Source organism: Sminthopsis crassicaudata, chromosome 1 (assembly GCF_048593235.1).
Source record: "Sminthopsis crassicaudata isolate SCR6 chromosome 1, ASM4859323v1, whole genome shotgun sequence".
Lineage (NCBI taxonomy): Eukaryota > Metazoa > Chordata > Mammalia > Dasyuromorphia > Dasyuridae > Sminthopsis > Sminthopsis crassicaudata.
The window spans coordinates 394,248,677-394,260,418 of NC_133617.1; the positions used below are offsets into that span (position 1 = coordinate 394,248,677).

Below are 11,742 nucleotides of genomic sequence, written 5' to 3' on the forward strand. Positions count from 1 at the left end.
GTTCCAAATGTTTTCTCTCCTTTCCCCATCCCCTCCCTTAGACAGCAAGTAACCCAATATACTTAAACATGTACAATTCTTCTATCCATATTTCTACAATTAACTTGCTACACAAGAAAAATCAGATTAAAAGGGGAAAAATGAGAAAGAAAACAAAACGCGAGCAGACAGCAACGTAGAGGGGGAAAACGCCATGTTGTGTCCCCCTTCAGCGCCGGGGCCTCTCTGGAGGCAGATGGCATTGGGGGTCCGCACTGCCGTCGGCTTTCCCCCGGGCCGTCTGTCCCCAGGCCCCACAAGCTGCCGTGTCTCGCCGCTGACTCACGCCAAGCACTCGGGCCCTTCCATATTAATCTTTTCCCCGCATTTCACCTCTTATTTGGGCGGTGGAGCTGCCTGCTAACAGTGATAAAAAAAAAAAAAAAAAAGTAGGGAGCCCCGCCGGCTCTAAGAGAACCACAAAGAAGCCGGGAACGAAGTTTAGGTAGCCCTGACAACGCGCAGCCGGAAGTGACCCTCACAACACCGGATGTCAGAGATGAAAATTTAGGGGCTAGCTTTTGTACGGAGGGGGGGGGAGGGGAATGAGGCCCGGGTAGTGGCAGGCCGACAACGATGCAAGGGAAAACATTCCAGTGGCTTCACAAACCCTCGTGGATGAGGCGGGACTGAGGTGACTATCAGGGTTGTACGTGGACTACGGGCTCCTCCTGACTCTAGCTCGAGGTATTACCTCCTCCCGCCTCCCACCGGCGCCCCAGTCCGGAACCTTTGTCTCCGGCCCGCGGCGGCAGGGACGGCGGCTCCTTGGAGAGGGACCACTTCCGGCGTCTAGCCGCTCACCGGGTCTTGTCACTTCCGCTGAGGCGGCCGGAACCTCCTCTGTGAGTGAGGGTTTGGGGTTTGAAGGCTGGGGTGGGGCAGGGGTCCCTTCGACTCCCTTGTCCTCCCCTCCTCTTCCTGTGTGCTCCCGGTCCCGGTCCCTCTCGCTCTCCGTTCCAGTCGGGCCTGCTCCGTGTGCCCCGGTTGATGTGTGTCCATCTGTGCCCCTCAGCGCGCTCCCTGGCCTCCCTTTCCGAGTGCTGCCGGCAGCCGGGCGGCCTTCCTCGTGTCCAGTCCCAGCCACCCCCGCGTGTCCCGCTCCCCTTTGTACCCTCTCTCCCCGACATCTCGGGTGTGGCCTCCGGCTCCCGGGAGGGCGGGTTTTCTCCTCTGCCATGGGCTCCGGGCGGCCCGGACCCAGGACGTGAGCGAGGGGCCCGTTTGAAGCCTCCGCCGTGCCCCGGGGGGCGGTGCCTGGAGCCGCAGGCCCCATGGAGAAGATGGCCCGGGTCACCACAGCCCTGGGGGGCAACACCCTCACGGGCCGGACCATGTACTGTCACCTGGACGCCCCGGCCAACGCCATCAGCGTGTGCCGGGATGCCGCGCAGGTGGTGGTGGCGGGCCGCAACATCTTCAAGATCTACGCCATCGAGGAGGAGCAGTTCGTGGAGAAGCTGAACCTCCGCGTGGGCCGCAAGCCCTCCCTGAACTTCAGCTGCGCCGACGTGGTGTGGCACCAGATGGACGAGAACCTGCTGGCCACGGCGGCCACCAACGGCGTGGTGGTGACCTGGAACCTGGGCAAGCCGTCGCGCAACAAGCAGGACCAGCTGTTCACGGAGCACAAGCGCACGGTCAACAAGGTGTGCTTCCACCCCACCGAGGCCTACATGCTGCTCAGCGGCTCCCAGGACGGCTACATGAAGTGCTTTGACCTCCGCAAGAAGGACTCGGTCAGCACTTTCTCCGGTGAGAGGGGGGGCTCCCCGCCTGCGCGCGGGCAGCGTCTCCTCCCAGGGCAAGTTCTCAGGCCTTTTCCCTGGCGCTCTCCGGGCCGCCTGTTAGGATCAGGTGCTCTGCAATCAGTCCTCTGACTTTCCTTTCTCTTTCCTGCAGTCATTTATCAAGCACTTAACTGTCTGAATATGGCGGGTCTTTCTTTTAGAAGCCAGCCTGAGTCCTGACGAGGCGGTAGTCTCTCCATCCTGTGGCGTAGTCATGTTACCCACTAAGTTCATGGGGCTTGTTAACGTAGCTCTCTTTTCCATGTACTAGAAACCTTGTGTCTCCCATGGGATTGTAATTTCTTGAGGGAAGTGGTGTCGCTGCTTCTGGATGTGGAATCAGGAAGACTGCAGATCCTGCCTCCGACACCCGGGAGTAAATCACTTTATCTCTCTTCCTTCCCCCTCTGTAAAGCAGGGAGAGTCATACGTATCCCACTTGTCACAGTTTTGTTTATTGGAGCACTTTGCAAACTTCAAAGTGCTGTTTAAATGTCGGTGGTTAATAATAAGGCTCACATTTATATAGTACTTTTCCATTTATAAAGGACTTTTACATACACTTGTATTTGATCCTAACCTACTTTAGTTATATAGTTTTGCCACCAGTAATAATAATGACAGTAACAGCTCATTTTTATATACGGTCTACAGTTTATAAAGTGGTTTTCTCACAACAGTCTCATCAGGTGGTGTTACCACCATTTTATAGATGAGACTCCCCAGGCCCAATGCAGGCTGGTGATTTATTTGCTCCTGATCCCCATGATCACTCTCAGGTCTATTGAGGTGGCTTCATAACCCCACTGTTAGAGGATCCCTGCCTTTGGAAAGTGTACATTGAAATGTAAGGGTCCTACCCATTTGATCCAATGAATCCAAAACTCTGAAAAGGTAGGTCCAGAATAAATAAAAGTAGCATTACTCTAGATTTTTCTCTCAGGCATTATTCTGGGTATGTATCCCTCAGCTGTGATAATGCCTTATAGTAAGGCCTTTATAACTGAACTTTTTGAAGGCCAAGGGGAAAGTGAATGATACTACCCTTTTCTCTTTAGTGAAAAACTACAGTAAGTGGTGTTGGGGATAATGACTGTAACAGAACATCCCTAAGGAAAAAGTGTTTTAAATGTTTGTGCTGAAGACTCTAAGAAGGTAGCATAGAAACCACCCCGTGATTCTCTTTGGGTGTTAGATGGTAACAATTCTTGAGCCTGTAGATGTGCCATACCATACATCCCATATTTCCAGGGTAGTAGACATAATTCATTCTCCATTCCACCTAGAGAGGAGAGTTTGAATATTCAAACCAGTATTGGAGACTTGCCTATTCTCTGGCTCCTGATCTGATCTAACATATGTTTGGAATCTCCACTAGCCCCCACTTCTTTTCTTCTGTAAGATGGAATCAGAACCCTGCTCCTTTCCTTCTGTTTCAGAAAGCACATGGAGATCATAAGTGGGTCATGCTTTAAATCCTTCAAAAGGGATCTGTGCGTGTTTGGGGGTTATTGGAATGGCCACTAGCTCTTGAATCATGGTTTGAATTTTAAGCTGAAGTAAAGGCTTTGTCATCATTTCTCTGAAATTGTGGTTGGTCATGGCATTGAACAGAGTTCTTAAATCCTTCAAATTGTTTTCACAATTTTCTTAGTAGATACACTTTTCCTGGTTCTTCTCACTTCACTCTGCATTAGTTCTTACAGCTCTTACCAGGTTTCTTTGAAATCATCCTTTTCATAATTTTGTATGGCAGACAAGTATTCCTTTCTATCCATTTACTATAATTTGTTTAGCTATTCTCCCAATTGATAGTTACCTCTTGTACTGTATAGTTCCTTGCCATTGCATAAGAAAGTACTACAAATATTTTGTACATACAGATTTTCTTTGGTCTCTCTGACGTTTGATCTTACTAGTTGTATCTCTGGATAAAAGAGTATATGGAATTTAGTGACCTCTTGGGTGTAGTTCAAAATTGCTCTTTAGAATGCCTGATTAATTCACAACTCTACCAGTAATTGATTAATGTTCCTGTTTTTGTGCAGCTACTCCACATTTGTTATTTCTCCTTTTCTATTCCCTTTTCTATCTGATGTAGAATTTCAGAGTTACTTTATTTTGCATTTCCACAATGAGTGATTTGGACCTTTTTTTTTTTTTTTTTTTTTTAATATATGGCTCTTGATAGTTTAGATTTAGAAGGGGCCCTTTGGGAGAGTCTTTGGTTTGTATCAGTCCTATGATCTCTTTGCCTCTGACCTCATAGCATTTAATGATGTGATGAATGCTGGGAGTGAAGCTACCCAGGAAGGTCACCCCTGGAGCTTTGGTTTAGTCTAAGGCCAGCTTCCCATGGGACCACCAAATGTACCCAGTTTCTCCAGGAATCCTATCCCAATTTTGGGTAGAATGTCCCCATTTTCTATCTCATTCAAATTTGCTCTGTGGACCTAAAGAAGACTCAGCACAAATCTGACATGACCTCCTTTTCACATTGCCTCTCCTATCTTCTGCCTTTGAGACTGAATGAAAAACTATAATCTTTATTTATGTTTTGGGAATTAGAGTAAAGAAAGGAAGGGCATGGGAAAGAAAAACTGGCACTGGATGGTAATGTTGAAGGATTGCTTGGGTCAGATTAGTGGTTAAGCTGGTTTTACTAGTGCTGCCTCATTCTCCCCTTCTTGCCTCTTCTCAGGTCAGTCAGAGAGTGTACGTGATGTCCAGTTCAGTATCCGTGACTACTTTACCTTTGCTGCCACCTTTGAGAATGGCAATGTGCAGCTCTGGGACATTCGGAGGCCAGACCGATATGAAAGGATGTTCACTGCTCACAATGGCCCTGTCTTCTGCTGTGATTGGCATCCTGAAGATAGGTATGGAGTAAAGGGCAGACAAGGATGTCTGGGGGGGGTTCTTGAAGTCAGAGAGGAGAACAACCAAATCCTTAAGAGAATAAGATCATGGTATTGAATGGTGGAAGGGACTTGAGAGGCTTTATGGTCCAGGCCTTCTGTTTTGCAAAACAGGAACCAACCAGGATAAGAGAAGGGATTTGTCCAACATGACACTTTATGTGGTATAGTAGTATACGGAACTCTTGATTTAAAGCCATTTTCCCTTCTACGTTGTGCAACTCCTCATTTAGAGAGTGCTTTATAAAATTTTCACTTCCTTTTCTCTCATTTGAGCTTGAACAATAATTGAGAGTTGGGGTTTATCCCCATTTTATTAGTGGAGGTTTTAAGGCATAGAGAAGAAGAATTTCTTGAATGAAGTTGCAGCCTTTTAAGTTGTGGCCCTGGGAGTAGACAAGTAGCTGATCCCTGTTATCATGCACCAAGATCCCTCAAACACCACTAGATGTATAGCCTTTGTTTAGAGATGAAATATGGAAAGAAAGTGAGAGAGCTCACCATAGGGACATGTTGGGAGCTGGCTCTGAAGAGTTGGAAAACCTTCCTCTGGGGCCGGGTTGTAACCGAAGTGCCCCTTCTGGTGGATCCACCTTCCCGACCTTCCCCTCCCCCCATCAAGGCCTCATTCTTGGGTCTCTGAGATGCTAGCTGTAGGAGAGCCTTGTTGGGGAGGGAGAGTGCATGCCAGGGCGTGGGAAGCTCCCGTTCCCACACCTCCTTCGCTCCGCAGGGGCTGGTTGGCCACCGGGGGACGGGACAAGATGGTCAAAGTGTGGGACATGAACACGAACAGGGCCAAAGAAATCTACTGCGTGCAGAGCATCGCCTCAGTGGCCCGGGTCAAGTGGAGGCCAGAGTGCAAACACCACCTGGCCACATGCTCCATGATGGTGGACCACAACATCTATGTGTGGGATGTGCGGCGGCCCTATATTCCCTCAGCCATGTTTGAAGAGCATCGAGACGTCACGACTGGCATCGTCTGGCGCCACCTTCACGACCCCTACTTCCTGTTGTCCGGCTCCAAGGACAGCACCCTCTACCAGCACATTTTCAAAGATGCCAGCCAGCCCATTGAGCGGGCCAACCCCGAAGGCCTGTGCTACGGGCTCTTTGGGGACCTGGCATTTGCAGCCAAGGAGAGCTTGGTGACGGTGGACTCAAACCGCAAGCCTTACCCGGGAGACCGGCGCCACCCCATCTTCTTCAAGCGCAAGCTGGACCCCACAGAGCAGTTTGAGTCGGTGTCATCCAGTGCCCTGAGCGTTTTTGAGACAGAGCCAGACAGCAGCAGCATGGGCTGGTTTGTGGACACGGCTCGCCGCTATGCTCTGGCTGGCAGGTCCTTGGCCGAGCTCTGTGATCACAATGCCAAGGTTGCCAAGGAGCTGAGCCGAAATCAAGTGAGTGCCAAGGCTAGTGAGAATAGTTGGCCCCAGACCCTGGGTGGTGGTGGGGGAGCCCAGGAGCTGTCTACCCATAGAAAGGAATGGGGCAGAGGGGCCGTGCACAGGTTCAACCTTTACTCACTGTACTGAGGCAGCTCCTGGACAATGCAAAAACCTTAAGCAGTATTCTACTCATCACCAAATGTTTATTTATTTTCTCAGTTGTAGTTTATTTTTCCAAAGGCAGTTTTCAGCATTCATTTTTGAAAGGCTTTGTGAACTTTGTGTTTTCTTTTTTCCTCCTCTCCATCTCAATACAGTGAGCAATCTGATACAGGTCATAAATCACCAAATATTTATTGAGTGTTTACCATGGGATAGGCAATTTGCTAAGCTCTGGGGACAACAAAGCAAGGCAAAAATAATACGCTTCAGAGCTTATGTTCTAATGGTGGACAACCCTTAAGTGAACAGATATATACAAGGTAAATACAGAGTAAATGATAGGTTTCTAGCACCAGGGGGCACCAGGAAAGGCTTCTTACCGAAAGTAGCCCTGGAGGAATCCTGGAATTCAAAGAGGTTTTGGTGAGGAGGGACAGCCAGGGACAGTCTGCCGGGCAAAGGTCCTGCTGAGGGAACGCTAAGGAGACCAGCATGGCCAAGGCATAGAGAGGGAAATCTGACAACTGCCACAGTAAGAAAGGATCCAGTTCATAAAAAGCTTTACATACCAAACAATGGGCAGTGGGAAGCCATTGAAGTTTATTTAGTAGGAAAGTGACATGGTCAAACTTGAGTTTTAGAAAATCTCTGACAGGTCTGTGGAGAGTGGATGGATGGGGGGGGAAGGGGAGAATGGTGGCAATGTGAATAGAGAAAAGGGAACATAAATGTGATTATGGAGAAGGCAGTGTTACAAAGAAAGAAACCCATTAGTTCCATTCAGACAACTGACTTATTTAGCAAGACTAGGTGGCCAAGGACCCAGAACCTTGATTTTTACAAAGTAAACATACAGTTTGGAAGAAAAAGGGTTATAGTGATTGAGATATCAGGCTTCTTTTTGGCAGAAGGGTTTGTGAGATATTGGGCGGGAGGGAAGAGAAGATTAGATTTGTGGCATTCCTAAAATCAGTGACTTTGTATCTTACCCAAAAATAGGTGACTTTCAAGCAGCTGAAACTTATTTCACAAAATGTTGGATAAAAGCAAAATGAAATCACTAATGTTATTTTTCTTGTCAAAATAGAAATGACAAGATTTAGAAACTGAGTAAATATGTGAGATGAGCAAGAATGATGAAGCAAAAATGACATTGAGGTTGCAAATCTAAGTGACAGGTTGATGGTACACAGTTAACAGAAATTGAGAGGCGGGTTTGGTGGGTTGTTTTGTACAGGTGAATTTGAGGTGCTCATGGGACATCCATTTGAAAATGCTGAGTGAAGTCAGTTGGGACTGGGAAAGAGAATAGGGCTAAGTAGGCTGATCAATAGGGTGACAGTCAATTAGGAGCCATGGAAGCTGATGAGATTTCTAAGTGAGGTAATATAGAGTAGGGCTTCTTAAACTTTTTCCATTTACAACCTCTTTTTGCTTAATAAATTTTTACATGATCCCAGATATGTAGGTATATAAATCAAACATTTGCTGATAATCATGATTTCATGATACCTGCTTTCAGTCACATGACTCCATATGAGGCCATGAACCATGGGTTTAAGAAGCTTTGATAAAGAGAGAAAAGAGAAGACCCAGGCCAGAGCCTTGGAGGCACCCACAGTTAATGGGTATTGTATGGATGAAGACTCAGTAAAGAAAGCTTATGTGGACATACATAAACACTGAGAGAGCAGTTTAGAGGGGATAATATCTGGGGAAAATGGGATCAGCAGTGTTACTCTCATTCCTAAATAAGGCAGTTCATCTTTGGGACACATAGGAGATAGGGAAAGGCAAAAGTGATACTTTCCCAAATACTTATATATAATGTGCAGTGCCTTTCCCCAGAGTTCTCTGATGCCCACCGAGTTATGGAGAGAGTACTTAGAAAGTGCAAACTCTGGCAGTCCCCATGGAAGTGGATGGGCTTAGCACATAACCCTAGGTTATGGACCCCAGTTCATACAAGTTCGTCCTTACCCCTCATTCCCTTACCCTAGGATTCCCTAGGATGAATATCCTATAAATCAGTAATTTTGTGATTCCCCAAATCAACAACTCAGAGTTTACCACCTGGGGAAGGCAAGAAATTAACTTAGTGATTTAAGGGTTTCGCCAGAGTGAGAACTAGGTTCTTGTGCTCTGCCTCCCTTACTCTCCCTTTCTCCAGGGCATGATTAGGTGCTTACTCTCTTTGGGGTAGGTTGCTCAAACATGGACCATGCTGAGAATTATTTACTGCAGTCCTGGCACCATGCCCTCTGCCAACCTGAACCACAGCATCGGGAAGGGCAGCACCAGCCTTCCGCTCATGAATAGGTAATCAAGGGGCAGGGAAGAAGGGGCACTGAAGAGGGGTCTGGTGGGGCAGTGCCTTCCACCTACTTGACTCCTTTCCTTCCTCTGGACTTTGCCTCTTGCCCTTTTGCCTCATTCCAAAAAGCTTCAGCCTGAAGGACATGGCTTCTGGAATGGGCAGTGAGGCCCGCCTGGATTGGAGCAAGGGGGAGAACCGGAGCGAGAACCTCCTGCTGGACTCCTCGACTACCCTCATCACCAATGACGGTAAGGGCTGAAGGGAGCCTAGTTCTCCCTTACCAGATGGGCTCCAGGACTGCTTGGAAATACCTGAATAATCGGGCGGGAGGGTCATACTCGGGTCTTGTAGAAATCCAACGGCTTCTCCTCCCTTCAGAGAACGAGGAGACTGAAGGGAGTGATGTTCCTGCTGACTACCTCCTGGGTGATGTGGAGGGAGATGAAGATGAGCTGTACCTAATGGATCATGAGAACGCCCACAGTAAGTGGCATCAGGGCCTGGGAAGGCGCTTGGCCCAGTGTTCCTGTTGGTGTGGTGAGTGTCACTGCCCCCAAACTGATGTGTGTCTGCCCTCTACCCTAGCGGAGGAGCCAGAGTACGTCCTGCCCCAGGAAGCCTTCCCTCTCCGCCATGAGATCGTGGACAATCCCTCTGGTCCTGACCACTTGCAAGACAAGGCTGACTCGCCCCATGTGAGTGGCAACGAGGCTGAGACAGTATCCCTGACCCCTGTGGAGTCCTTCTCGCTCATCTCCATCTCCCACACACTCTATGAGAGCCGCCTGCCTCCTGACTTCTTCAGTGCACTGGTGCGGGACATGCTGCGCTTCTATGCTGAGCAGGGCGATGTACAGATGGCCGTGTCTGTGCTGATCGTGCTGGGCGAGCGCATCCGAAAAGAGATTGACGAGCAAACTCAGGTGCCCACCTCCCATGTGTTTTGGGGGGGAGGGGGACAGAGCGGAGGCTGACGTGGCAGAACAGTTTCAGAGCTGCCACTTTTAGACCCCGGTGTGACTGTGAACTGGCCACTCTTCCTTTGTGAACTGCATTTGAATTTATTTAAGATTGCATAGGAAAAGTGTTTTATAAACCTCACTGTTATGTATAATGTGAATTGTTACTAGGCACAAATGGTTTCTGCCTCAGAAGTGAATTCATTTCCAATCTTACCCTCCTGTGCCCTTCTGCCCTTTCCACTCTGATCAATAAGTGTAAAGCTTTGACAGCACAGGAGAAGGGTCAAATAGATCAAAAATTGGGTTAGATAGTTAAGAGGTTACCTAAGAGATTAGGTAGGATTTAAACTGGAATTGCCAGATTATACACATTCATCAGATATGGTTGGAAAGTACTAGGAGAAAGTTGGCTAGAGGTTGGGTCAATTCCAAACCTTATTTATTTATTTTTTTCCTGAGGCTGGGGTTAAGTGACTTGCCCAGGGTCACACAGCTAGGAAGTGTTAAGTGTCTGAGACCAGATTTGAACTCGGGTCCTCCTGAATTCAGGGCTGGTGCTCTGTCCACTGCGCCACCTAGCTGCCCCCAAACCTTATTCTTTAAGACGTAGGATGGTCTTCAGACAACTAGTTTGCCAAGGCTTCTCTTTAGCACAGACTTAGCTGTAATAACTCAGTAATGAAGTAATTACACACATCATAATCCCAGACAATGGGATAATTCTGGGCACATTACTACCTATGTCCAGCACCTTACAGTTTACAAAACAGTTTCCCATCCGATTCCTATAACATCCTTATGAGGTTGGCAGGCTTATAATCTCCATTTGCTAGATGGTAAAAACATAGGCCCAGAAAAGACATGTTTTGCTCATATAAAATTACAACTGAGTCTGAGGATCACATCTTCTGACTCCAGGCTTTTTATGCTTTACCCCTTAATTGCCAGAGGGATGAGAGTTCCAGGAATCTGCCACTTGTCACTTTTCATTATGGGGAGGTGGTGGTCTCTATGTCCTTGACACAGCTACCATATGTCACTTGTTGTGCTCTCTTGTCCTTTAGGGAACAGGAGATGAAGGGCTGCGGGAAGGCAGACAGGCCCAGGGCTCTCCTCCGCTTTAGCCTGCTCTCTCCTCTTCCCCAGGAGCACTGGTACACCTCCTACATCGATCTGCTACAGCGATTCAGGCTCTGGAACATATCTAACCAAGTGATCAAGCTAAGCACCTGCAGAGCCATCACCTGTCTGAACCAGGCCTCCACCACTCTGCACGTGAACTGCAGCAACTGCAAGAGGCCCATGAGCAACAAGGGATGGATCTGTGACAGGTCAGGACAGGGCCCACTGGGAAGGGGCAGGGTGGGGGCTAGATGCCCATCCCACACCTTGAGCTGTGCCCAGAAGGGTGAGGGAGCAGAGCCCGAACCTCAGGCTCTGGAGCAGCGTCTGCCCAGCTCCTTGCTGACCCTTTCTTCTCTGCTGATCACAGATGCCGCCAGTGTGCTAGTACTTGTGCTGTGTGCCACCATGTCGTGAAGGGCTTATTTGTGTGGTGCCAGGGCTGCAGCCACGGCGGTCATCTACAGCATATCCTCAAGTGGCTGGAGAGTAGCACACACTGTCCAGCGGGCTGTGGACACCTCTGTGAGTACACCTGAGCCGCCCCAAGGGCTACTGTCAGTACGTCGTCCTTGGGGCCCCCAGAAACAATGTGAGATTGCCAAACCAAGCCAGGAATGTTCCTGCCCCTGACTGTCTTCTGAAGAAAAGAAGGATTCAGATCATCTGCCCTTGAATTGAGAGTCAGGAGACCTCTGGTCAAGATTGAACTCTGCTAGCAAGTCATGGCTTCTCTCCAATCTGTTTCCCCATGTGTAAAAATTGCAGACCTATTGGGAGAAAAGCACTTTATGAGCTATTACATAGGTAGAGGAGCTGGTTCTATTGGAATCTGAAAGGCTGGCCACCGTCCAGGCTCTTTTCTCGGTCCATGCAAGTCCCCTTTAAGAAGATTGGGCTGTCAGTAGCTGGAAGCTCCCCAAAAGAGACTCTGGAGCAGGACAAATTAGTACAGAATTTGCTGCAATAAACATTAAATACTTTTAAGTTCCGGGCTGTTTGCTAAGTGGTGATGGAGAATTTCACTAAGCCATGCCT

General features: G+C 48.4%; 1 protein-coding gene across 2 annotated transcripts; it reads left to right on the forward strand.

Annotated features, from left to right (window-relative positions):
* The first annotated feature begins 592 nt into the window (after window positions 1-592).
* On the forward strand, window positions 593-11,695 carry WDR24 (WD repeat domain 24). 2 transcript variants are annotated; one of them, XM_074279767.1, is made up of 9 exons: window positions 596-1,794; window positions 4,531-4,708; window positions 5,481-6,153; window positions 8,507-8,622; window positions 8,747-8,868; window positions 8,999-9,103; window positions 9,206-9,543; window positions 10,729-10,913; window positions 11,075-11,695. In XM_074279767.1, exons 1-9 carry the CDS (start codon window positions 1,314-1,316, stop codon window positions 11,241-11,243), a joined length of 2,367 nt encoding a protein of 788 aa, XP_074135868.1. In that variant the 5' UTR covers window positions 596-1,313; the 3' UTR covers window positions 11,244-11,695. The 2 variants fall into 2 exon arrangements, with proteins under 2 accessions (XP_074135869.1, XP_074135868.1); XM_074279768.1 differs by lacking the exon at window positions 11,075-11,695 and having other exon boundaries at window positions 593-1,794; window positions 10,647-10,852.
* The last annotated feature ends 47 nt before the right edge of the window (window positions 11,696-11,742 follow it).

Bases quoted from the DNA above. Each gene is read 5' to 3' on its own strand.
- WDR24 (XM_074279767.1), top strand. From the start codon at position 1,314: ATGGAGAAGATGGCCCGGGTCACCACAGCCCTGGGGGGCAACACCCTC. The intron at 4,709-5,480 runs GTATGGAGTAAA...TTCGCTCCGCAG, and splicing joins GATTGGCATCCTGAAGATAG to GGGCTGGTTGGCCACCGGGG. The intron at 9,544-10,728 runs GTGCCCACCTCC...CCTCTTCCCCAG, and splicing joins AGATTGACGAGCAAACTCAG to GAGCACTGGTACACCTCCTA.